The 27,216-nt window shown below is 50.2% G+C and overlaps 1 protein-coding gene across 4 annotated transcripts in view; it reads left to right on the plus strand.

The window, feature by feature from the left end:
* Positions 1-27,216, plus strand: part of EDA (ectodysplasin A) — a 115,866-nt gene that overhangs the window by 67,337 nt on the left and 21,313 nt on the right. For all 4 annotated transcript variants that reach the window (XM_040322660.1, XM_040322662.1, XM_040322659.1 and 1 more), the window contains exons 2-3: positions 6,211-6,319; positions 22,665-22,694. In XM_040322660.1, the coding sequence (XP_040178594.1) occupies positions 6,211-6,319; positions 22,665-22,694 (139 nt within the window). The remainder of the gene's footprint in view (positions 1-6,210; positions 6,320-22,664; positions 22,695-27,216) is intronic.

A 27,216-nucleotide genomic window follows, 5' to 3' on the forward strand; every position in this document is an offset into this window, starting at 1 on the left:
CCTTCGCTTGTCTCCACCTCCCTGGAGAGAGGGTCCTTCGCTTGTCTCCACCTCCCTGGAGAGAGGGTCCTTCGCTTGTATGGCTGTTGTGAATGGGTTTTTCTTTACCACAGAGAGGATCCTGCGAACATCCACACTGTTGTCTTCCATGGACATCCAGGACTTTTTATGTTGCTGAGCTCACCAGTGCGTTCTTCTTTCCTCACAATGTACCAAACTGTTGATTTGGCCACTCCCAATGTTGCTGCTATCTCTCTGGTGGATTTGTATATTTTTTGAAGCCTTACAATGGCCTGTTTCACTTGCATGGACAGCTCCTCTGAACGTATGATGTAAGTTCACAGCAATAGATTCAAAATGCAAATACCACCCTTTGGAATCAACTGCAGACCCTTTTGCCTGATTAATTGATAAAGAAATAACGGAGTAGCCCACACCTGGCCATGAAACTGCTTTTGATTCAATTGTCCAAGTACTTTTGGGCCCTTGAAAAGGGGGGGGTATTTAGAGCTTTAATTCCTAAACCCTTCCTCTGATTTGGATGTACATACCCTCAAATTAAGCCTGTGCGTGTGTTTGGGAACATGCAGAAGGTCATGGTGTAAAAGAAAAAGCCGTAGTAAAAGCCGATCTCTGAGTGATGAATATTCAGACATATCACAATGATTTGCAGATAACGGCTGATTACCAGCAGGTGTTCTGTACACAACAATCCGCTGAAACCGTCCTAATTGTTCCGGCATGTTCCCGGGGTTCCGCCTACTTGGCTCGGCTCTCCCTTCTAATATCTTGCAATGTTTACTGTGGAACCGAACTATCTGAGCTTCACAAACTGGAAAAACAATATTTAATTAGTTTGTGATATTCACACCATTATCCTCTGTCCATCTGCGTTTCCATCCGTCCGCGTCTCCGTCCGTCCGTGTCTCCGCCCGTTCATCCATGTCTCCGTCCGCCTGTTCATCCGTGTCTCCGTCCACCAGTGTCTCTGTTCAACCGTGTCTCCGTCCACCAGTGTCTCCGTCCGCCCGTCCACCACTGTCTCCGTCCGCCCGTTTCTCCGTCCGTCCGTTTATCCATGTCTCCGTTTATCCGTGTCTCCGTCCGCCCGTTTATCCATGTCTCCGTCCGCTCGTGTCTCCGTCCTCCCGTTTATCCATGTCTCCGTCCGCCCGTGTCTCCGTCCGCCCGTTTATCCGTCCGCCCGTTTATCCATGTCTCCGTTTATCCGTGTCTCCGTCCGCCCGTTTATCCATGTCTCCGTCCGCTCGTGTCTCCGTCCGCCCGTTTATCCATGTCTCCGTCCGCCCGTGTCTCCGTCCGCCCGTGTCTCCGTGTCTCCGTCCGCCCGTTTATCCGTGTCTCCGTCCGCTCGTTTATCCATGTCTCCGTCTGCTCGTGTCTCCGTCCGCCCGTTTATCCATGTCTCCGTCCGCCCGTGTCTCCGTCCGCCCGTTTATCCGTGTCTCCGTCCGCCCGTTTATCCGTGTCTCCGTCCGCCCGTTTATCCGTGTCTCCGTCCGCCCGTTTATCCGTGTCTCCGTCCGCCCGTTTATCCGTGTCTCCGTCCGCCCGTTTATCCGTGTCTCCGTCCGCCCGTTTATCCGTGTCTCCTTCCGCCCGTTTATCCGTGTCTCCTTCCGCCCGTTCATCAGTGTCTCCGTTTACCCATGTCTCCGTCCACCACTGTCTCCGTCCGCCCATTCACCACTGTCTCCGTTCATCCGTGTCTCCGTCCGCCCGTTCATCGGTGTCTCTGTTCATTCGTGTCTCCATCCATCTGTTCATCGGTCTCCTATATCTATTTATATTTTTCTCCCTGAAGATACGGCCAGATCGCTGATCTGTGTACAAACAGGACTCTGTGCTGTGATTGGACACTTGCGATCGGCAGCATAAATCATTGGCTGGGGATCTGCTGACCTGTGTGCGCCCCCTGCTGACCAGTGCTGTGGTCTGACGCAGCGGGGGGGGGGGGTGCACCCCAAAATTGTATTTATGTTGCTGATGCTGCTCGGTGATCGAGCAGCAAGTAGTTACGTTTCTGGGATCCTGAAGCAATGGATCTGGTTAGGGGCGGCTTCACTTTAATTTCTGCCCTCTGCACGCTGCGCTATATAACGCTCCGCAGTCTGTGTGGATCCTGATGGTTATCATGGGATGCCTGATGATGGATCACCGTTTCCTGTGCTGATCAGATCTGGTTGGTTGCAGGCAGGATGGGTCTCTCTCCTATCTCTGAAGATTTCCAGCAGTAGGTCACTGTAACGGACCTATGCATGCTGCCGGGACATCGATAATCTTCATGCAAGGAGGACTACAAGGAACTACGTGACTTGTCACAATTGGATGTACCACATTGTATTCTGAGCTCAAAGGGTTAATTGGACAAGGATCTCTTTCACTGCTGAAAGCTAATGTACCCTTTGCATAGCTAATGAACTCTCTTTTGTGTAGGTAACAGCCTCCTGTGAGGTGTATGCTGATGGGGATTATGTGTGAGTGATAATTGTTTTAAAGGTTAATTGAATTCTATTGTCTGATCAAGCTAAGTTTAGGAGCCAAAACGGCTAGCGGCTGATTGGCTCAAGGGAATGTCATTCTTTCAAAGTGTGTGTATTGAAGCCCCCCCCTAGTGTCATTTGTTTCTGTACAGTTTGTAACCAGATATAAGGAGGTAAATGTGGCATTAAAAGTCTGTCTGCTTGACCCTTCAAACGTAGCACGTCTCGTTTCTTGGAAGGGCGTTCGATGGGATATACCGGCGGTACCTGCATATCATAACTTGTCAGCTAAAAGGACGTCTCCAACGGCCGATACCCCTCACTACCAGTGGGTAGCCGTTACAGTCACCCCTAGTGGTGAGCGGCGAACAGAGGACCAAGCGGAGCGCGCACCGCCGCGTGTCACCAAAACGCCTTCCAAATGTTACGGCTTTTTCCCGGTTCATCAGTTCACAGATTCATTCCAATCACGTTTTTTTTTTCCCCATTGTTACTGTTTTTGGTGTATTTGTAACAATGTGTCACTTTTCTATCCCTCCGTTCACTTCCGGGGAGCAGCCTAGCCCTCGGCATTTTCATTATCTCTTCTCTGCGTAAATCACTAAAACAACAAGCTGCTCCCAGTCCTCGGAGGATTCGTGTTTGGACAGAAATGGAGCTCATTTGCTGAGCAGGAAAGGATCCCCCTGCCGATTTTTCTTGGCACTCGCCGAGATTTTCCTTATTTTTTTATTTTTTTTGTAGTCGGCTTTAATTGTTAGAAATTGCCTCTTTCTGGGTAATTATAGGACGTTATTATTTATTTGGGATTTTAGCTCCATTATGTGCGGTGAGGTGTGAGAGAACTCCATGTTTATCAGCAAATAGTAATAATACCCTCCAGCCTTCACATTCCAACACCCTCCCCTCCATTCATGAAGACGAGTGCCAGGATCCAATCATATGCTGTGTACAGGAGGAGTGTGCCATAAATGGTGTCATATAATTACACTGGGGGGGGGGGGGCGATCGCCCCCCGGGGCACTAAATAGAACACATAAATAGTTTAATGAAGACTACGGGACAACAGAAGCGCCCTATACAGATGTGCTGAAAAGACCGGCAGAAATGGTGACATTTTGGCATTGATGATGAAAATGTGGCTGATCATGCCAAAAATGTTTTTATTTTATGTAACCCCTTCACGCCCGCGTTCTAGCAGAATGATGGCTACAGCATGCGCTTACTTGGCACGGGGGCAGCATGCGCTGTGTCCTTCGGCCTCCGTTGATCACAGATCGGAATAAAGGGCCAATCGCAGTGACCCTTTACTTACGTAATCATCTGTATCAAATGATCGGTGATCACAATGTAAACACATCTGCTTTTTATTTTTTCATTTCTCACACTGACCACATGAGGAGAAGAGACGGCTTGTGTGAAAGAGACGACTACACTGAATATGAGTGCAGTCCCCACCAGTGTCACCCATCAGTGCTGCCTCCTCGGGTGTCCGCCGCCGGTGCTGTCTCCTCGGGTGTCCGCCGCCGGTGCTGTCTCCTCGGGTGTCCGCCGCCGGTGCTGTCTCCTCGGGTGTCCGCCGCCGGTGCTGTCTCCTCGGGTGTCCGCCGCCGGTGCTGTCTCCTCGGGTGTCCGCCGCCGGTGCTGTCTCCTCGGGTGTCCGCCGCCGGTGCTGTCTCCTCGGGTGTCCGCCGCCGGTGCTGCCTCTTCGGGTGGCCGGTGCTGCCTCCTCGGGTGTCCGCCGGTTGCTGCCTCCTCGGGTGTCCGCCGGTTGCTGCCTCCTCGGGTGTCCGCCGGTTGCTGCCTCCTCGGGTGTCCGCCGGTTGCTGCCTCCTCGGGTGTCCGCCGGTTGCTGCCTCCTCGAGTGTCCGCCGGTGCTGCCTCATTGGAGTGTCTACACTGAATATCAGTGCAGTCCCCAACAGTGCCACCCATCAGTGCTGCCTCCTCGGGTGTCCGCCGCCGGTGCTGCCTCCTCGGGTGTCCGCCGCCGGTGCTGCCTCCTCGGGTGTCCGCCGCCGGTGCTGCCTCCTCGGGTGTCCGCCGGGTGCTGCCTCATTGGGGTGTCTACATTGAATATCAGTGCAGTCCCCAACAGTGCCACCAGTGTCACCCATCAGTGCTGCCTCCTCGGGTGTCCGCCGCCGGTGCTGCCTCCTCGGAGTGTCCGCCTGTGGCGCCTCATCAGTGTCTGCCAGTGCATTTGTGTGGGGAAAAAAAATGATAAAAATTACATATGGTGTACAGTGTCACATGACCGTGCAATTGTCATTCAAAGTGTGACAGCGCTGAAAGCCGACAATTGGCCTGGGCAAGAAGGGGGTGAAAGTGTCTGGTAGGCATTTGATATGTAGCCATTTATTATCGCAGAGTTGTTTGGCTGCTTTTTAAATCCTAACGATACCAGAAATTCCCCAAAATTCCCCGATTGATAAGCAGAAAGGAACTGTCAAAAGACCTGCATAACAAAGTAGTGGAACTTTAAAAAGATTGAAAGGGATATAAAAAGATATTCAAAGCCTTGAATATGCCAGTCAGTACTGTTCAATCACTTAAGTGGAAAAAAATTCGGGATCTATTGATGCCAAGGTCAGGTAGATCAAGAAAAATTGCAGCCACAACTGCAACACAAACCTCTCAAGTTAAAAAAAAAAAAAGAAATAAAACCTAATCCTATATCGTTTACACTAGCCTCAATCCAAAGCAATCCAATGCCTCCTCTCTTGCTCCCTCTGCTGTCTTCATGGGTCACTTTTGACAAGTTATGCTGACACCAGCGCATCTGGAGGGACAGCCTCGCCCCCCTCCAGTTCATAGCAGGTTATGGACAGCCGTTCCTGTGCATGTTTTCCCATTAGACTGTGTAGAAGGGGATGTGTCCCTTCCCTCCACTCAGGTCTCAGATTACATCTAGCTGCCTTTTTATATGCTGTGCAGTGTGTGGCATCAGATCCCAGCCCCCTGCCTGCTGGAGATCCCTTCCCTCCACTCAGGTCTCAGATTACATTCAGCTCCCTTCTATATGCTGTGCAGTGTGTGGCATCAGATCCCAGCCCCCTGCCAGCTGGAGATCCCTTCACTCAGGTCTCAGATTACATTCAGCTCCCTTCTATATGCTGTGCAGTGTGTGGCATCAGATCCCAGCCCCCTGCCTGCTGGAGATCCCTTCCCTCCACTCAGGTCTCAGATTACATTCAGCTCCCTTCTATATGCTGTGCAGTGTGTGGCATCAGATCCCAGCCCCCTGCCTGCTGGAGATCCCTTCCCTCCACTCAGGTCTCAGATTACATTCAGCTGCCTTTTATATGCTGTGCAGTGTGTGGCATCAGATCCCAGCCCCCTGCCTGCTGGAGATCCCTTCCCTCCACTCAGGTCTCAGATTACATTCAGCTCCCTTCTATATGCTGTGCAGTGTGTGGCATCAGATCCCAGCCCCCTGCCAGCTGGAGATGAGAAATGCTGTGTGAATTCTGGACTTTGAATGGCTGTAGAGGAGAGACGGTGCAGGTAAACAGGTACAATTTTCGTAGGAGGATTTGTGTGGTCTCTGTATCATTGGAGCATAGTCACTTCACTGGGGGAATGGAAAGGTTTACAACTGTTTTATCTCCAGTGATAAGGATCCTGTGTTCTCCTCCTCCTCTCCTGTCTGATTGATCCGTCTTATACCATTCTGAAGACGTCATATTGTTTCCATTTCTTACAGATGGCCCCCATCATAAACAGCCTGAGCCCTGAAGACCTGTCCTACCTGGAGGAAGGGAACCGACATCTACGGAGGACGAGGAGGAACAAAGGCAGCGAAGGCTCTGAGAGTAAGTGTTGCTTGTGCTCCAGGGCTCTGAGAGTAAGTGTTGCTTGTGTGCCCCGGCTCTATAAGGGGCGAACATGACCTAATGGGGTGGATATCTTCATATATACAGGGATAGGAGTCATAGAAGGAGACTACTGATAGAGCAGCCTCCAGACATTACTAGCATCACCTGTAAGGTGACCTGCTGTCATACTAGTAGTAATGTCTGGGGGCCACTCTAATGGGTCATCTGTCGGGATACTTCTTATGTCCGGGGCTGCTCTGATAGGTGATTTTTGGTGATAGTAATGCCTGGGGGCTGGTCTGATAGGTGATCTGTCTGGCTACTACTAATGTCTGAGGACGGACCGTTGCTGCAGCACCTGCTTTCTTCTAGTAAGCTGCTGCTGCTATTGGAATATTTTACATGGCACTTGAATGGGTCACGCAGGCTGCGGTACCGCCCGCCAAGCACTACAGGGGGTATTATTTTTGCTATTTAAAGCATCAAGGCCGCGGCATGTGTACAACCCGGTCTGGCTGTCTCTTCAGCTTAAAGGTTTGGGGAGGGGTGCATTCAAATTGTGGCTCAACTGCCTGTTTTTACTGGAAAATATAGATGTCTGAAGGTCGAATAAAATGAATGATCGTTCAGCAATGGTGGTGGATTAATTTCTGGTTGGCAGGTTGGCTGTGACATTACCCTGGATGGTTGTGTGGTGTGCAGAGCCGGAGAAGGTTGGTGGTTGTGTGGTGTGCAGAGCTGGGGAGGGATCTTGTTTGGTTGGGAAGGTTGGTGGTTGTGTGGTGTGCAGAGCTGGGGAGGGATCTTGTTTGGTTGGGAAGGTCGGTTGTTGTGTGGTGTGCAGAGCTGGGGAGGGATCTTGTTTGGCTGGGAAGGTCGGTGGTTGTGTGGTGTGCAGAGCCGGGAGGGATCTTGTACTTGTTTGGTTGGGAAGGTCGCTTGTTGTGTAGTGTGCAGAGCCGGGGAGGGATCTTGTTTGGTTGGGACGGTCGGTGGTTGTGTGGTGTGCAGAGCTGGGGAAGGATCTTGTTTGGTTGGGACGGTCGGTGGTTGTGTAGTGTGCAGAGCCGGGGAGGGATCTTGTTTAGTTGGGAAGGTTGGTGGTTGTGTGGTGTGCAGAGCCGGAGAAGGTCGGTGCTTGTGTAGTGGGCAGAGCCGGAGAAGAATCTTGTTTGGTTGGGAAGGTCGGTTGTTGTGTGGTGTGCAGAGTCGGGGGGATCTTGTTTGGTTGGAAAGGTTGGTTGTTGTGTAGTGTGCAGAGCTGGGGAGGGATCTTGTACTTGTTTGGTTGGGAAGGTCAGTTATTGTGTAGTGTGCAGAGCCGGGGAGGGATCTTGTACTTGTTTGGTTGGGACGGTCGGTGGTTGTGTGTGATGTGCAGAGCCGGGGAGGGATCTTGTTTGGTTGGGAAGGTCGGCTGTTGTGTAGTGTGCAGAGCCGGGGAAGGATCTTGTTTGGTTGGGAAGGTAGGTTGTTGTGTAGTGTGCAGAGCTGGGGAAGGATCTTGTTTGGTTGGGAAGGTCAGTTGTTGTGTAGTGTGCAGAGTTGGGGAAGGATCTTGTTTGGTTGGGACGGTCTTTTGTTGTGTAGTGTGCAGAGTCGGGGAAGGATCTTGTTTGGTTGGGAAGGTTGGTTGTTGTGTAGTGTGCAGAGTCGGGGGGGATCTTGTTTGGTTGGGAAGGTTGGTTGTTGTGTAGTGTGCAGAGCTGGGGAAGGATCTTGTTTGGCTGGGAAGGTCAGTGGTTGTGTGGTGTGCAGAGCCGGGGAGGGATCTTGTACTTGTTTGGTTGGGAAGGTCGCTTGTTGTGTAGTGTGCAGAGCCGGGGAGGGATCTTGTTTGGTTGGGACGGTCGGTGGTTGTGTGGTGTGCAGAGCTGGGGAAGGATCTTGTTTGGTTGGGACGGTCGGTGGTTGTGTAGTGTGCAGAGCCGGGGAGGGATCTTGTTTAGTTGGGAAGGTTGGTGGTTGTGTGGTGTGCAGAGCCGGAGAAGGTCGGTGGTTGTGTAGTGTGCAGAGCCGGGGAGGGATCTTGTTTAGTTGGGAAGGTTGGTGGTTGTGTGGTGTGCAGAGCCGGAGAAGGTCGGTGGTTGTGTAGTGGGCAGAGCCGGAGAAGGATCTTGTTTAGTTGAGAAGGTTGGTGGTTGTGTGGTGTGCAGAGCTGGGGAGGGATCTTGTTTAGTTGGGAAGGTCGGTTGTTGTGTAGTGTGCAGAGCTGGGGAGGGATCTTGTTTAGTTGGGAAGGTCAGGTGTGTAGTGTGCAGAGTCGGGGAGGGATCTTGTACTTGTTTGTTTGGTTGGTGGTTGTGTGGTGTGCAGAGCCGGGGAGGGATCTTGTTTAGTTGGGAAGGTCGGTGGTTGTGTAGTGTGCAGAGCCGGGAGGGATCGTGTTTGGTTGGCAAGGTCGGTGGTTGTGTAGTGTGCAGAGCCGGGAGGGATCTTGTTTGGTTGGGAAGGTTGGTGGTTGTGTGGTGTGCAGAGCTGGGGAGGGATCTTGTTTGGTTGGGAAGGTCGGTTGTTGTGTGGTGTGCAGAGCCAGGGAGGGATCTTGTTTGGTTGGGAAGGTCGGTGGTTGTTTAGTGTGCGGAGCCGGGAGGGATCTTGTTTGGTTGGGAAGGTCGGTGGTTGTTTAGTGTGCGGAGCCGGGGAGGGATCTTGTACTTGTTTGGTTGGGAAGGTCGGTTGTTGTGTAGTGTGCAGAGTCGGGGAGGGATCTTGTTTGGTTGGGACGGTCGGTGGTTTAGTGTGCAGAGCCGGGGAGGGATCTTGTTTGGTTGGGAAGGTCGGTTGTTGTGTAGTGTGCAGAGCCGGGGAGGGATCTTGTTTGGTTGCGAAGGTCGGTGGTTGTTTAGTGTGCAGAGCCGGGGAGGGATCTCGTTTGGTTGGGAAGGTCGGTTGTTGTGTAGTGTGCAGAGTCGGGGAGGGATCTCGTTTGGTTGGGAAGGTCGGTTGTGTAGTGTGCAGAGCCGGGGAGGGATCTTGTTTGGTTGGGAAGGTCGGTTGTTGTGTAGTGTGCAGAGTCGGGGAGGGATCTTGTTTGGTTGGGAAGGTCGGTTGTGTAGTGTGCAGAGTCGGGGAGGGATCTTGTTTGGTTGGGAAGGTCGGTTGTTGTGTGGTGTGCAGAGCCGGGGAAGGATCTCGTTTGGTTGGGAAGGTCGGTGGTTGTGTGGTGTGCAGAGCCTGGGAGGGATCTTGTTTGGTTGGGAAGGTCGGTTGTTGTGTAGTGTGCAGAGCCGGGGAGGGATCTTGTACTTGTTTAGTTGGGAAGATCGGTTGTTGTGTGGTGTGCAGAGCCGGATAGGGATCTTGTACTTGTTTGGTTGGGATGGTCGGTGGTTGTGTGTGATGTGCAGAGCTGGGGAGGGATCTTGTTTGGTTGGGAAGGTCGGTGGTTGTGTAGTGTGCAGAGCTGGGGAAGGATCTTGTTTGGTTGGGAAGGTCGGTTGTTGTGTAGTGTGCAGAGTCGGGGAAGGATCTTGTTTGGTTGGGAAGGTCGGTTGTTGTGTGGTGTGCAGAGCCGGGGAGGGATCTTGTACTTGTTTGGTTGGAAAGGTCGGTTGTTGTGTAGTGTGCAGAGTCGGGGAGGGATCTTGTTTGGTTGGGAAGGTCGGTTGTTGTTTAGTGTGCAGAGCCGGGGAGGGATCTTGTTTGGTTGGGCAGGTCGGTTGTTGCGTGGTGTGCAGAGCCGGGGAGGGATCTTGTTTGGTTGGGAAGGTCGGTTGTTGTGTAGTGTGCAGAGCCGGGGAGGGATCTTGTTTGGTTGGGAAGGTCGGTGGTTGTTTAGTGTGCAGAGCTGGGGAGGGATCTTGTTTTGTTGGAAAGGTCGGTGGTTGTTTAGTGTGCAGAGCCGGGGAGGGATCTTATACTTGTTTGGTTGGGAAGGTCGGTGGTTTAGTGTGCAGAGCCGGGGAAGGATCTCGTTTGGTTGGGAAGGTCGGTTGTTGTGTAGTGTGCAGAGTCGGGGAGGGATCTCGTTTGGTTGGGAAGGTCAGTTGTTGTGTAGTGTGCAGAGCCGGGGAGGGATCTTGTTTGGTTGGGAAGGTCGGTTGTTGTGTAGTGTGCAGAGTCGGGGAAGGATCTTGTTTGGTTGCGAAGGTCGGTGGTTGTTTAGTGTGCAGAGCCGGGGAGGGATCTCGTTTGGTTGGGAAGGTCGGTTGTTGTGTAGTGTGCAGAGTCGGGGAGGGATCTCGTTTGGTTGGGAAGGTCGGTGGTTGTTTAGTGTGCAGAGCCGGGAGGGATCTTGTTTGGTTGGGAAGGTCGGTGGTTGTGTGGTGTGCAGAGCCGGGGAGGGATCTTGTTTGGTTGGGAAGGTCGGTGGTTGTGTAGTGTGCAGAGCCGGGGAGGGATCTTGTTTGGTTGGGAAGGTCGGTGGTTGTGTGGTGTGCAGAGCCGGGGAGGGATCTTGTTTGGTTGGGAAGGTCGGTTGTTGTGTAGTGTGCAGAGCCGGGGAGGGATCTTGTTTGGTCGGTAAGGTCTGTTGTGTAGTGTGCAGAGCCGGGGAGGGATCTTGTTTGGTTGGGAAGGTCGGTTGTTGTGTAGTGTGCAGAGCCGGGGAGGGATCTTGTTTGGTTGGGAAGGTCGGTTGTTGTGTGGTGTGCAGAGCCGGGAGGGATCTTGTTTGGTTGGGAAGGTCGGTGGTTGTTTAGTGTGCAGAGCCGGGGAGGGATCGTGTTTGGTCGGTAAGGTCTGTTGTGTAGTGTGCAGAGCCGGGGAGGGATCTTGTTTGGTTGGGAAGGTCGGTTGTTGTGTAGTGTGCAGAGCCGGGGAGGGATCTTGTTTGGTTGGGAAGGTCGGTTGTTGTGTGGTGTGCAGAGCCGGGAGGGATCTTGTTTGGTTGGGAAGGTCGGTGGTTGTTTAGTGTGCAGAGCCGGGGAGGGATCGTGTTTGGTCGGTAAGGTCTGTTGTGTAGTGTGCAGAGCCGGGGAGGGATCTTGTTTGGTTGGGAAGGTTGGTTGTTGTGTAGTGTGCAGAGCCGGGGAGGGATCTTGTACTTGTTTGGTTGGGAAGGTCGGTTGTTGTGTGGTGTGCAGAGCCGGGGAGGGATCTTGTTTGGTTGGGAAGGTCGGTTGTTGTGTAGTGTGCAGAGCCGGGGAGGGATCTTGTTTGGTTGGGAAGGTCGGTTGTTGTGCGGTGTGCAGAGCCGGGAGGGATCTTGTTTGGTTGGGAAGGTCGGTGGTTGTTTAGTGTGCAGAGCCGGGGAGGGATCTTGTTTAGTTGGGAAGGTCGGTGGTTGTGTAGTGTGCAGAGCCGGGAGGGATCTTGTTTGGTTGGGAAGGTCGGTTGTTGTGTAGTGTGCAGAGCCGGGGAGGGATCTTGTTTGGTTGGGAAGGTCGGTGGTTGTTTAGTGTGCAGAGCCGGGGAGGGATCTTGTTTGGTTGGGCAGGTCGGTTGTTAGGCATGTACAAACCTTGGCAGGACTTCTGATGACGGGATTCTACAAGCGATCGCAGCACATGGTATTAATCTTCCCACGTGGGGAGAGAACACTTTCTCATTACATTCGATGTGGTAGAAGCATGTTCACTTCTCTTGTTTTTGCTGTTCGAACTAATGTTTAATATGAAAATATGTTGTAGCTCCTTGAGCCTCAGATTGGGGATTTGGAAAGGCATAAGTCAATATTCATGGCTGCAAATCGTGATATTATCGGCACCGAGAGGGATCTGAGCGTGCCAATATCTGACGGCCGCAAGGCGTGGAAAGTTCTGGTTAAAGCTGAACTTCGGGCAAGAATACATACAGAGGAGCTCTTCTGTTCCTGTCTATCCAGTCCTGAGATTTACACCACTCTGACACACAGCACAGTCCTGTCTGGTAAGGCAGGAGACCGGAATGTTCTTTGCTGCAGTTAAAATGGACATTAACTCCAAAAGTGGTTGGAAACATCTAGAGATGTTGAGCCTTGCATTGCTTTGCACTTCCTTTTTAGTGGCACTCAATACATGTCCACACCGCTTCTGTAAAGATAAAATCAACTTTATTGTCCCAGCACAATAAGACACTCGACCCAGCTTATCTGGATGGTGTGATTTGCCTCCTACTGGGGCATCGTAATAAGGGTTAAGCTGTGTTTGCCTTCATATCACATGTGCTCACTATAACCCTCTACTGTGCGCTGGCAGCCAATTCATTGGTGATGAACCATGCATGTCAGCACATTGCTGGGGCAGGTTTGAGTGGAGTGGTGGTTTTACAAACTATGACCCTGTGACACTGCAAGCCTCTATCCAGCCCTTGGGGAGCTATTCCTCCCATTGACATCAGTGACTGGGCACTGTTCCCCCCCACTGACTGTGGTCACTGGAAGAAACGGGTGCCCCGTCGCTGGGAGAAACGGGTGCCCCGTCGCTGGGAGAAACGGGTGCCCCGTCGCTGGGGTCACTGGGAGAAACGGTGCCCCGTCACTGGGAGGAGTAGTGCCCATTATTGGTATCAGTGGAAGGGAGAAATAAAGCCCCTGTCAGTGGGGGGAATAGTGCCCTGTCAGTGGGGGGAATAGATACCAAGGATGGGGCACTATTGCTCCCACTGATACCAATGATGGGCGCTATTCCTCCCACTGACCCCAGTGACGGGGGAGAAATTGTGCCCCGTCTCTTGGAGAAATTGTGCCCCGTCTCTGGGAGAAATTGTGCCCCGTCTCTGGGAGAAATTGTGCCCAGTCTCTGGGAGAAATTGTGCCCCGTCTCTGGGGTCAGTGGGAGAAATTGTGCCCCGTCAGCTGGGAGAATAGTGCCCTGTCAGTGGGAGAAATGGTGCCCCGTGACTAGGGGGGAATGGTGCCCCCATCACTGGGGTTAGTGGGAGGAATAGTGCCCATCATTGCCCCGTCAGTGGGGGGAATGATGCCCTGTCACTGGAAGAAATGGTGCCCCGTAACTGGGGTCAGTGGTAGAAATGGTGCCCCGTCACTGGTATCAGTGGGAGAAATGGTGCCCAGTGACTGGGGGGGGGGATGGTGCCCCATGACTGGGGGAAATGGTGCCCCCAACACTGGGGTCAGCGGGAGGAATAGTGCCCCGTCACTGGGGTCAGTGGGAGGAATAGTGCCCCGTCACTGGGAGGAATAGTGCCCATCATTGGTATCAGTGGAAGGGAGAAATAGTGCCCCATCAGTGGGGGGAATAGTGCCCCTGTCACTGGGGTCAGTGGGGGGAATAGTGCCCAGTCAGTGGGGGGAATAGATATCAATGATGGAGCACTATTCCTCCCACTGATACCAATGATGGGCGCTATTCCTCCCCGTCGATGGGAGAAATTGTGTCCTGTCACTGGGAGAAATTGTGCCCCGTCAGTAGGGTCACTGGGAGATATTGTGCCCCATCAGTGGAGTCACTGGGAGATATTGTGCCCCGTCAGTGGGGTCGCTGGGAGAAATTGTGCCCCGTCAGTGGGGTCACTGGGAGATATTGTGCCCCGTCAGTGGGGTCGCTGGGAGATATTGTGCCCCGTCAGTGGGGTCGCTGGGAGAAATTGTGTCCCGTCACTGGGAGAAATTGTGCCCTGTCGCTGGGGTCAGTGGGAGGAATTGTGCCCCGTCAGTGGGAGGAATTGTGCCCCGTTGGTTGCTGGGGCACTGGTGTACAGCGGAGGGGTAATGCTTGTGCTGATTTATTGAACACCCCCGGCACAGGTCGGGGTGAGCAATCTGGAGATTTTTTTTTTTTTTAATCTAGCAACAGTGGCCGCTTACCTACCAAAAATAGGCCCTTAGCCTGGGACATTGGGGTCACCCAACATAGAGGAGTCCGAGAGTGACAAAAACAGACTCGGCAGCAAAGAAAAGAGAAAAAAGCGAAGGAGGGAGGAGACGGCCTAATGTGTTTTATCTGTAGAAGTCGTAAAAACCTGGAAGATTCATTACAAGTCCTAAAGAGCTCTGAGATCTGATGTATGGTATAGTTGGCCACCTCCACCTCCTGGATATAATGCGTCTTTAAGCTCTTTATCACGGAGAGGAACATTAAACTGACCTGGGAATGGTGTTAATGTGCGCAATGGCCCTCAGATGGTCGTCGGAATTGGTGGATCGTTCGTTTTTGGCATAAGGATTGAGTAAAGAAATGACAAACTGCGAGATTTAACACCTTCTGGAAAAGGCTCACTTAGGCCTAAAATGTGAGGGGAGCTCATTTCAAAGTGCTCCACTTCTTTCATCATGTCTTCCATTTCTCGAAACCCGGCTTCATCTCCGAAGAAAACACCTATAAATTGGGCTTGTAAAAAGATAAAATAATCTCCACATATTGTCCTCATTTATGGTCGGGTTGCGGGGGGTTTTCTACTGCGTTTTTCCCCTTGTTCTCCCTCCTTCAAAACGTGCGGAGGTTCAGAACAAAGAGAAGGTCAGGTTTTGTGTTTCACGGATCTCGCAGCTTTCTTCTTTACCCGGCTTTTCTCACGTGTATTTGGGGCCTGTTAGGTCCCTCGGAGGACGAGGCCCGGTGACCTGTTTTTATGACTGCAGATTCCTGAAGCTGATCCAGAGTTTTCCTAAGGATAAAGCAATTATTGTAATGGAGTCTTGGTTTGTGAAATTCTGGTCTATGTTCTTGGGTGCCTGTGAATCCTCAGTGTTTTGTTTCTTCAGGTACAGTTGTGCTCATAAGTTTACATACCCCGGGGCAGAATTTAGGATTTCTTGCCCATTTTTCAGAGAATATGAATGATAACCAAAACCTATCTTTATCTCATGGTTAGTGTTTGGCTGAAGCCATTCATTATCAATTAACTGTGTTTATTCTTTTTATATAATAATGAGCCTCAATGTAGACTTACCCATAGACGAGCCTCAATATAGACTTACCCATAGACGAGCCTCAATATAGACTTACCCATAGAGGAGCCTCAATATAGACTTACCCATAGACGAGCCTCAATATAGACTTGTCTATAGCTGAGCCTCAATATAGACTTACCCATAGACGAGCCTCAATATAGACTTACCCATAGACGAGCCTCAATATAGACTTACCCATAGACGAGCCTCAATAGAGACTTACCCATAGACGAGCCTCAGTATAGACTTACCCATAGACGAGCCTCAGTATAGACTTACCCATAGACGAGCCTCAATATAGACTTGCCCAGAGACGAGCCTCAATATAGACTTGCCCAGAGACGAGCCTCAATATAGACTTGCCCAGAGACGAGCCTCAATATAGACTTGCCCAGAGACGAGCCTCAATATAGACTTGCCCATAAACGAGCCTCAATATAGACTTACCCATAGATGAGCCTCAATATAGACTTACCCATATAGGAGCCTCAATATAGACTTGCCTATAGACGAGCCTCAATATAGACTTACCCATAGACGAGCCTCAATATAGACTTACCCATAGACGAGCCTCAATATAGACTTACCCATAGACGAGCCTCAATAGAGACTTGCCCATAGACGAGCCTCAATATAGACTTGCCCATAGACGAGTCTCAATATAGACTTGCCCATAGACGAGCCTCAATATAGACTTGCCCATAGACGAGCCTCAATATAGACTTGCCCATAGACGAGCCTCAATATAGACTTGCCCATAGACGAGCCTCAATATAGACTTACCCATAGACGAGCCTCAATATAGACTTGCCCATAGACGAGCCTCAATATAGACTTGCCCATAGACGAGCCTCAATATAGACTTGCCCATAGACGAGCCTCAATATAGACTTGCCCATAGACGAGCCTCAATAGAGACTTGCCCATAGACGAGCCTCAATAGAGACTTGCCCATAGACGAGCCTCAATAGAGACTTGCCCATAGACGAGCCTCAATAGAGACTTACCCATAGACGAGCCTCAATAGAGACTTACCCATAGACGAGCCTCAATAGAGACTTACCCATAGACGAGCCTCAATAGAGACTTACCCATAGACGAGCCTCAATAGAGACTTACCCATAGACGAGCCTCAATAGAGACTTACCCATAGACGAGCCTCAATATAGACTTACCCAGTGTTTTGTGGTATTTGTGGAAGAGGCTCTTTATCTTCTCAGATGGTAAAGCTGCCCATTCCTCTTCCAGTTCCTGTAAATTCTTGGGTTGTCTCGCATGAACGGCACGTTTTGACATCTCCCCAGAGGGGCTCAATGATATTGAGGTCAGGAGACTGAGATGGCCACTCCAGAACCTTCACTTTATTCTGCTGTAGCCAATGACAGGTCCACCTGGCTTTGGGTTTTGGATCATTGTCTATGATGAGGCTCATCTATCGGTAAGTCTATATTGATGCTCGGCTCTATTTAGGCTCATCCTATAGGTAAGTCTTTATTGAGGCTCATCCTATAGGTAAGTCTCTATTGAGGCTCATCTATGGGTAAGTCTATAATGAGGCTCATCTATGGGTAAGTCTATATTGAGGCTCATCTATGAGTAAGTCTATAATGAGGCTAGTCTCTTTAGAAGCTCATTTTATAGGTAAGTCTATATTGAGGCTCATTTTATAGGTAAGTCTATATTGAGGCTCATTTATAGGTAAGTCTATATTGAGGCTCATCTATAGGCAAGTCTATATTGAGGCTCATCTCTATTGAGGCTCATTTATAGGTAAGTCTATAATGAGGCTCATCTATAGGCAATTCTATATTGAGGCTCATCTCTATTGAGGCTCATCTATGGGTTAGTCTATATTGAGGCTCATCCATAGGCAAGTCTATATTGAGGCTCATCTCTATTGAGGCTCATCTATGGGTACGTATATAATGATGCTCATCTATAGGTAAATCTATAGGTAAGTCTCTATTGAGGCTCATCTATAGGTAAGTCCCTATTGAGGCTCATCTATAGGTAATTCTCTATTGAGGCTCATCTATAGGTAATTCTCTATTGAGGCTCATCTATAGGTAAGTCTCTATTGAGGCTCATCTATAGGTAAGTCTCTATTGAGGCTCGTATTTGTGAAGTGTTGGGGTTTCCAGCCTCGTATTTGTGAAGCGTTGGGGTTTCCAGCCTCGTATTTGTGAAGTGTTGGGGTTTCCAGCCTCGTATTTGTGAAGTGTTGGGGTTTCCAGCCTCGTATTTGTGAAGTGTTGGGGTTTCCAGCCTCGTATTTGTGAAGTGTTGGGGTTTCCAGCCTCGTATTTGTGAAGTGTTGGGGTTTCCAGCCTCGTATTTGTGAAGTGTTGGGGTTTCCAGCCTCGTATTTGTGAAGCGTTGGGGTTTCCAGCCTCGTATTTGTGAAGCGTTGGGGTTTCCAGCCTCGTATTTGTGAAGCGTTGGGGTTTCCAGCCTCGTATTTGTGAAGCGTTGGGGTTTCCAGCCTCGTATTTGTGAAGCGTTGGGGTTTCCAGTAGGGTTGTCCAGATACCGATACTAGTATCGGTATCGGGACCGATACCGAGTATTTGCGGGAGTACTCGTACTCGCGCAAATGCTCCCGATACCTAAATAGAATACTTTTTTTGTATTTATCAACATGTTCTATGAAAATTCTTTGAGTTTTTTACTACTGCGTGACAAGCAAATAAAACATTTTTATTCATTTTTACTCATTTTTATTCTTTTATAATGTCTTGAGTTAGAGTTCTTCATAATTCTAAAGAAAATATCCTTAGTCTGTATTGTGGTTTGAAAACTGTCACATGACATTTAAAAAAAGTATCGGTATTCGGTATCGGCGACTACATGAAAAAAAGTATCGGTACTTGTACTCGGTCCTAAAAAAGTGGTATCGGGACAACCCTAGTTTCCAGCCTCGTATTTGTGAAGCGTTGGGGTTTCCAGCCTCGTATTTGTGAAGCGTTGGGGTTTCCAGCCTCGTATTTGTGAAGCGTTGGGGTTTCCAGCCTCGTATTTGTGAAGCGTTGGGGTTTCCAGCCTCGTATTTGTGAAGCGTTGGGGTTTCCAGCCTCGTATTTGTGAAGCGTTGGGGTTTCCAGCCTCGTATTTGTGAAGCGTTGGGGTTTCCAGCCTCGTATTTGTGAAGCGTTGGGGTTTTCAGCCTCGTATTTCTGAAGCGTTGGGGTTTCCAGCCTCGTATTTCTGAAGCGTTGGGGTTTCCAGCCTCGTATTTGTGAAGCGTTGGGGTTTCCAGCCTCGTATTTGTGAACTGTTGGGGTTTCCAGCCTCGTATTTGTGAAGTGTTGGGGTTTCCAGCCTCGTATTTGTGAAGTGTTGGGGTTTCCAGCCTCGTGTTGGGGTTTCTAGCCTCGTATTTGTGAAGTGTTGGGGTTTCCAGCCTCATATTTGTGAAGTGTTGGGGTTTCCAGCCTTGTGTTGGGGTTTCCAGCCTCGTATTTGTGAAGTGTTGGGGTTTCCAGCCTCGTATTTGTGAAGTGTTGGGGTTTCCAGCCTCGTATTTGTGAAGTGTTGGGGTTTCCAGCCTTGTGTTGGGGTTTCCAGCCTCGTATTTGTGAAGTGTTGGGGTTTCCAGCCTCGTATTTGTGAAGCGTTGGGGTTTCCAGCCTCGTATTTGTGAACTGTTGGGGTTTCCAGCCTCGTATTTGTGAAGCGTTGGGGTTTCCAGCCTCGTATTTGTGAAGCGTTGGGGTTTCCAGCCTCGTATTTGTGAACTGTTGGGGTTTCCAGCCTCGTATTTGTGAAGCGTTGGGGTTTCCAGCCTCGTGTTGGGGTTTCTAGCCTCGTATTTGTGAAGTGTTGGGGTTTCCAGCCTCATATTTGTGAAGTGTTGGGGGTTTCCAGCCTTGTGTTGGGGTTTCTAGCCTCGTATTTGTGAAGTGTTGGGGTTTCCAGCCTCATATTTGTGAAGTGTTGGGGTTTCCAGCCTTGTGTTGGGGTTTCCAGCCTCGTATTTGTGAAGTGTTGGGGTTTCCAGCCTCATATTTGTGAAGTGTTGGGGTTTCCAGCCTTGTGTTGGGGTTTCCAGCCTCGTATTTGTGAAGTGTTGGGGTTTCCAGCCTCGTATTTGTGAAGTGTTGGGGTTTCCAGCCTCGTATTTGTGAAGTGTTGGGGTTTCCAGCCTTGTGTTGGGGTTTCCAGCCTCGTATTTGTGAAGTGTTGGGGTTTCCAGCCTCGTATTTGTGAAGTGTTGGGGTTTCCAGCCTTGTGTTGGGGTTTCCAGCCTTGTGTTGGGGTTTCCAGCCTTGTGTTGGGGTTTCCAGCCTCGTATTTGTGAAGCGTTGGGGTTTCCAGTCTCGTATTTGTGAAGCGTTGGGGTTTCCAGCCTCGTATTTGTGAAGCGTTGGGGTTTCCAGCCTCGTATTTGTGAAGCGTTGGGGTTTCCAGCCTCGTATTTGTGAAGCGTTGGGGTTTCCAGCCTCGTATTTGTGAAGTGTTGGGGTTTCCAGCCTCGTGTTGGGGTTTCCAGCCTCGTATTTGTGAAGCGTTGGGGTTTCCAGCCTCGTATTTGTGAAGTGTTGGGGTTTCCAGCCTCGTATTTGTGAAGCGTTGGGGTTTTCCAGCCTCGTATTTGTGACGCTCGGTGTTATTTCCGCTACAATTTTTGCATTGATAGTTGGGATTTATTTTTTCCTTGTCGGGACAAGTGACGGCTAAACACTAATAAGCAGCAATAAACCCCGACTTGTCATCCTCTTCTAGTCACCCGCCGTTCGGCCTCTGAAGCTAATTGGTTCCATCCTCTTCAAACGCGTTCGCTTTGCCAAATTTATTCTTCGTTTTTCTCCGTTCTGTTTACTGATCTAAACACCCGAATAATTGAATGCGCTCGGCGCGGCGGGAGGGCGACTTTCTCCAGAATGTTTTGTCTGCCAGAGAAATGTACATTCTAGACGGACGGGTGTAAATCATCGAATTTTATTCCCGGGGAAATGCTGATCGGTGGGTTTTTGTATTGAAGCCGTGAGAAATAAATATTGCGTGTCATAATGAGCGCCGAATTCCATCCTCGTGTATAATCCTGTAGGACGCCCCCCCCCCCCCCCCAGTGAAGGGATTTCGTGTGGAGAATGTTGTGGTCATTAATCACGCCGATTGGATATTGTGAAGTGGGGAAGGTATGCCGCTACGGCAAAAGAAAACTTTGCTGATTGCGGGTCTTGTGTTAATGAATCCAGGAATTCATTGTGATTGGAGCGCGGGGCGAGCTTGTTGTTTCTAGAAAAAAATGCTGCCTCACCAGAGCTCTCAGGGGGGCGATAAAAGAAAAACACAAAAGCAGAGAAAATACCGAACGTTTTCTTTCTATAGCCGACCTCCGTCTAGGCGCGGGGAATAACCAGAGTCACTATGCAAGGAGGAATTCCAAAATAAAAACTTTTTTTGTTGTGTTCTGTATGCAGAAAATTCCTGTAATTTTCCACGGCCTTCAATTTATTGTTTTACAAACGCTATACATCGAAATGCTTCGCTTAGCGCTGAACTCGCCTTGTAGGGGGGCCAGACCACACAGCCAGGGTTTAATGTTCATTAAGGTCTGGGGGGGGGGGGGGTAGAGGGATAAAGTGTAAGTATTTATTTTGGCTGCGATGAAGTTCAGTATTTGTTCTTATCCGTGTCCTTCCCCATCATTCTGGCCTTTCAGTAGACGCATTATTCGGGTTCCTTCCCTCAGGACCCCCATCATACCAGCTGGGACGCTATACAAAAGGGGTGGGCAAACTGCGGCCCTCCAGTTGTTGTAGAAATACATGTCCCATGAGCAGGTCTTGAACAAATTTTTAAAATAAGTTAGGAGCCCAGGTGCCCAGAACTGCATGCCACGGGGGCGTCTGGCAAGAGAAATTTGACAGCCCCACATGTTCAGCAAAGAGACATCCTCGTATTGCAAAGAGACAAACCCATATAGCGAGGGGAGCTCCCGATCCAGCGAGGAGACCTCCCCATATGTTCAGCAAAGAGACGGCCCAAAAACCTCAGCTCACAGCTATAGGAACTGTGCAGCAGCAATGTAGCGCCTACCTTCAATGGGCAGGCCGGTCCAAGAACGTTCCCCCTAGCCACTGACCAATGAAGCTCTGGTCCCAGCTCAGTAATGCATCATCCCCAGCAGTGACTCTGCAGCTTAGCTCCCCCTGCACCCCATCCCCAGCTGTGACTCTGCAGCTCAGCTCCCCCTGCACCCCAGCAGTGACCCAGCAGCTCGCCTCCCCCTGCACCCTATTCCCAGCAGTGACTCGGAAGCTCTGCTCCCACTGCACCCCATCTCCAGCAGTGACTCGAAAGCTCTGCACCCCATCCCCATCAGTGACTCATAAGCTCGGCTCCCCCTGCACCCCATCCCCAGCAGTGACTCTGCAGCTCCGCTCCCCCTGTACCCCAACCCAGTAGCGACTCGGCAGCTCAGCTCCCTCTTCACCCCATCCCCATCAGTGACTAGGCAGCTTGGCTCCCCATGCACCCCATTCCCAGCAGTGACTCTGCAGCTCAGCTCCCCCTGCACAGCATCCCCAGCAGTGACCATACAGCTCAGCTCCCCCTGCTCCCCATCCAAAAAGACAGCCTTCTAGTTGCCTGGTGTTTGTTCTTAATGGGTCTGAACGGCACATAGCTGTAGTTCGGACCCCGGAACCTTGGATGACTGGACCATCAGACGTTGCAATCTGCAAGCTGACTCACTGGTAGCAGAGGAGTGTCGGGAGAGCAGGACCTGGGCGAGAAAGGGTCTCGTCACAATAATGTATGTCACCCCAGCAGTGACGAGGGAGCTCAGCTCCCCCTGCAACTCATCCCAGCAGTGACTTGGCAGCTCAGCTCCCCCCTGCACCTCATCCCCAGCAGTGACTTGGCAGCTCCGCTCCCCCTGCACCTCATCCCAGTAGGGACTTGGCAGCTCAGCTCCCCCTGCACCTCATCCCCAGCAGTGACTTGGCAGCTCAGTTCCCTCTTCTCCCCATCAGTGACTAGGCAGCTTGGCTCCCCATGCACCCCATTCCCAGCAGTGACTCTGCAGCTCAGCTCCCCCTTCACCCCATCCCCAGCAGTGACTCTGCAGCTCTGCTCCCCCTTCACCTCAGCAGCGACACTGCAGCTCTGCTCCCCCTTCACCCCATTCCCAGCAGTGACTCTGCAGCTCTGCCCCCCCTTTCACCCCATCCCCAGCAGCGACTCTGCAGCTCAGCTCCCCATTCCAGTTCCGTGGACCCCGCACTCCTTCTCTCCATTGTGTCCTGTGCTGGAAATGCTGAGGACATCTCTTGGCTCTCCCCGCGGCCCCATCTGCTGGCGGGAGGTCTGCTCATCACTTGTGTCATTTCTGAGGATTAGTAGAAAATAAACATTTTTCTGAGGATGAACGTTCGATGCGTTTTGTGAGCCAAATAACGTGTCTTTTGTTTTCTCTCTCGGTTCTATTAGAAACATGTCTGCTGTGTTCTCCTCTGGCAGGCATGAACACGATGCTTTGATCCCGTCTCTTCTCTTCCAGATTCTGCTTCATCTTCTAAGAGCAAAACCTTTCTGTGACTTATTTCTGTCTCTTTGCAGATCCAAGCGCAGCCAGAAACAAGAAAAAAGGTGAGTGGATCCGTGTCACGTTTATTCACTTTTATTATTTGATATTATTAAATGTTTAGATGGAAAGTTGTGGACGGGGGAGAGGCCACTTCACCAATCCTATTGCACAATTCAAGGTATCGCCCCCCCCCCCCCCCCCGATGGCTTCCTTGGTTCCTCCCGCTGACCCCTATGTCAATATAGTGTCCTGCAGTAAGTAGGGGTCAGCGGGAGGAACTGCGGGGGGCTGCTAATGATTCAGTTTTAGGAGTCCGGTTTGGTGCCGGGAGCTCCGATACACAACAAATTCTTAGCCGGCAGGCAGACAGGTAGGTACAGTGCTGACTTTGCACAGGTTGGTGTTCCTTTTATCATTTTTCAACCCCCTGCTAGTGGCGGGTTGGACCTCCTTTATTGGGTCCCCCTTGCTAGTAGCGGGTTGGACCCCCTTTATTAGGCCCACCTTGCTAGTAGTGGGTTGGACCCCCTTTATTAGGTCCACCTTGCTAGTAGCGGGTTGGTCCCCCTTTATTGGGTCCCCCTTGCTAATAGCGGGTTGGACCCCCTTTATTAGGTCCCTCTTGCTGGTAGCGGGTTGGACCCCCTTTATTAGGTCCCTCTTGCTAGTAGCGGGTTAGACCCCCTTTATTAGGTCCTCCTTGCTGGTAGCGGGTTGGACCCCCTTTATTAGGTCCCCCTTTCTAGTAGCGGGTTGGACCCCCTTTATTGGGTCCTCCTTGCTAGTAGCAGGTTGGACCCCCTTTATTAGGTCCCCCTTCGCTAGTAGCGGGTTGGACCCCCTTTATTGGGTCCTCCTTGCTAGTAGCGGGTTGGACCTCCTTTATTGGGTCCCCCTTGCTAGTAGCGGGTTGGACCCCCTTTATTAGGTCCCCCTTGCTGGTAGCAGGTTGGACCCCCTTTATTAGGCCCACCTTGCTAGTAGCGGGTTGGACCCCCTTTATTGGGTCCTCCTTGCTAGTAGTGGGTTGGACCCCCTTTATTGGGTCCTCCTTGCTAGTAGCGGGTTGGACCTCCTTTATTGGGGTCCCCCTTGCTAGTAGCGGGTTGGACCTCCTTTATTGGGGTCCCCCTTGCTAGTAGCGGGTTGGACCCCCTTTATTGGGGTCCCCCTTGCTGGTAGCGGGTTGGACCCCCTTTATTAGGTCCCCCTTGCTAGTGGCGGGTTGGACCCCTTTATGTAGTCCCCCCTTGCTAGTGGCAACCCGTCACTAGCAAGAGGGGACCTCCTAAAGGGGGTCAAACCCGCTACTAGCAAGGGGGACCTAATAAAGAGGCCGGTGAGTGTGAAATATTGTGAGCACGTTGGAACGTAATTCTTTTTTATTTTGGGATTTATCATATTTCTTTGTTTCAGAATTGTATCTATAGAATATCTGACTGTGTTGGATTTGTTTGCACAGAATTAAAAGGTGGCACAACATACAACATATTTTTTATGATTGTGGCCCCTTTAAAGTAGAATTGTTTTTTTTTTATTTTTTTATCTGAGTTTTTTAAAGGCCAAGTTCACCTTTTGGAACACATCACATTACACCCGTATCCGGGAGGTAACGCGCCTTGACCCAGAGCTGTGGGAGACCTCTCAGTCAGCCGAATGTCAGACCACCATAGACACATGTACAGTGAGGGGGGGGGGCGGGGAGTATTCGATCGGCTGCTGATTTTGGGACAAAGAAACGAGTTCAGTTTCTCCAGTAATGATGGTAATCCTCCATCATACGAAGACGGCCCCCTCCCCCCCGTGTACAATGCCATCTCTATAAAGACATGGTGTAACCAGGTTGGTGTGCAAGAAACTCAAGTGTCCTGCACAGAGCCCTGACCTCAACCCTGCTTTCTCATCCATAATCAGTACCTGCCCTTTTGGATGAGGTCTTCTCATCCCAAAGGTGTGCTGTAGGGTTGAAAAACTTGTGTGCCCTGACCTCAACCCTAATTGTTCTCATCGGAAATCGGTACCTGCCCTTAACCCTACAGAACACTTTTGGGATGGGGACTTCTAATCCAAAAAGTGTTCAGTAATTTGGAGGGTTACCCCAGTGTACAAAGCCAGCTCTATAAAGACACGGGGTGATCAGTTTGGTGTGGAGGAGCCCAAGTGCTATACAGAGCCCCGACCTGCTTTTTGGAAGGCCTTTGGGATGAGGTCTTTTCAGCCAACATCAGTTCCTGACCTCACGAATGGGGACAAATTCTCAGGCTCATTCCAGAAGAGTGGAGGATGTTATAATCTCAAAGGGTAAGGGCAACTACATAAAGACATCATTTGGTGTGGAGGAACTTCAGTGTAGTCAACCCAACTAAACACCTTTTTGAGATGAGTTGAATTGCAAGCCAGGTCTTCTCGTTCAACATCATGACCCCTTCCAGTGATGGAGGCCTGGTGTCTCCAGTGACGAGTCCTGGTAATCCTCCATCATATAAATACATTGTAGACAATTGTGGTCTTTCATCCTTGTGTTGACCGTTTGAAGACCCTTTTGTGTTCCAGCATGACTGTGCCCCCCCCAATCCTGTGTATAAAGCCAGGTCCATGTGACCAGCTTGGTGTGCAGGAACTCCAGTGTCCTGTACAGAGCCATGACCACAACCCTGCTTTTGGAAGGCCTTTGATATAAGGTCTTCCCATCAGAAATTAGTACCTGCCTTTTAACCCTACAGAACACCTTTTGGGATGGAAAATTCTCATCCCAAAGGTTTTCAATAGGTTGGAGAAATTCAGGTGTCCTGTCGAGAGCCCTGACCTCAATCTTACTAAACACCTTTTAGAATGCCAATTGGGAGCCAAGCCTTGTGGATCCAGTGGTTCTCGACCTCATTCCTCAATTACCCCCAATGGCCATGTTTTCAGGTCTTCCTTTAGTTTGCACAGCTGCTTTAAATCAATATCAATGACATTGTATTGATGAGAGCGATTTTATCGAAGGGAAGTTCCCAAAACATGGCCCGTTGGGGGTATTTGAGGACTGAGGTTGAGAACCACTGGTCTAATCCAACATCGGTTCCTGACTCACAAATTTCCACAGACACCCTCCAGGGCAGGAAGGGGGTGAAAGTGCCCGGTATTCGGGGGAGGGTAGCAAGTGGGAGGGGGGGGGGGAGTGCCGGGTAGGCAAGTGGTTAAAGTAGGTGAAGCAGTGATGCAATGGGGAGGCAACCTAATGCCCAGTGGTAAGAATAGCCAATTGTTATGGAAAAGTTGCAGTAAGTTGCCTGTAGATTATTTTCCCTTTAAGAAACCTTAAAAAAAACTACTTGTTCTTACAGATTGTATACATTTTTTATATCTCCTTGTGTGCCAGTCAGCATGCAAAAGCCTTCTACGCCCTTTGCTTGCATATAGTTAAAAAAGGGGGTCACCTTGTCGCCCAGAGTCTGTTCTGCACCGTGGCCGCCTCCTTTTCCTCCTCTGGGCCGCATAATAAACTGCAATTTCTTGTAACACAAAACTATAATTATATTAGTCGTTGCCAACAATGTATTTACGGGCTGGCTGTGTCCAGGCAACCAACACAATAGACCACATGCAGCCAAAATAGGCTTTGTGCCCATCGTAGTCAGGACAGTTTACTGCAACTTTATGTGATAGAAATCATTACTATTCTGTGACGGGTATCATTTGCCAAAAGATGGAATTTTCAGTGCCTTAGTCCTGACAACCATCAAAATGTGAACATAAGTCAACAAGAACATGCAAGAGACTTCCCCAAATTGGGGACCATCTTTTGGTTTCTCATTTTTGTTTTTTTGGTGATACCGATATAAAGTATATTGTGAGATGTTTAGGTAGACTTTGATCATCACACCTCTAATCTAGTTGGACGACCCCATTCCAGAACCATGGACGTTCAATATGGAGTTGCCCCTCTTTTTGTGACTATGACATCCTCCACCCTTCTGGAAAATGTTCCACAAGATTTTGGAAGGTGTCTATGGGAAGTTGTGAGGTCCCATAGAAGTTGTGAGGTTGGATGAGAAGATGAGTTGAACCTCAGAGTGGGCACCCAAAAAAAAAAGACCTGGCTTACAAATTCATCCCAAAGGTATTAAGTAGGGTTCAGATCAGGGCTCTGTGCACATTACCCAAAAGAGCATTCAAGTTGCGGTCATGACATCCTTCACGCTTCTGGGAAAACGTTCCACAAGATTTTGGAGGGTGTCTATGGGAAGTTGTGCCCATTTGTGAGGTCAGCTACTGAAGTTGAATGAAAAGACCTGGCTTTAAATTGGCAAGTCAATTCAAACCAAAACGTGTCTTTATGGATTTGCCCCATTTTGTGGCTCTAACATGCTTCACTCTTCAAGGAAAACTTTCCACAAGATTTTGAAGGATGCCTGTGGGAAAATTTGTGAGGTCAGGCATTGACGTTGGATGAGAAGACCTGGCTCGCCATCCCAGAGGTGTTCAGTAGGATGGAGGCCAGCGCTTGGAGCTTGTTGGACATCCAATTTCAAAAACATTTCCACTCTTATAGCCACAAAGGGTGTCTGTTCCATATTAGTGGCAATGTTTTCGGAATTG

This window comes from Rana temporaria, chromosome 9 (genome assembly GCF_905171775.1).
Source record: "Rana temporaria chromosome 9, aRanTem1.1, whole genome shotgun sequence".
Taxonomy (NCBI): domain Eukaryota; kingdom Metazoa; phylum Chordata; class Amphibia; order Anura; family Ranidae; genus Rana; species Rana temporaria.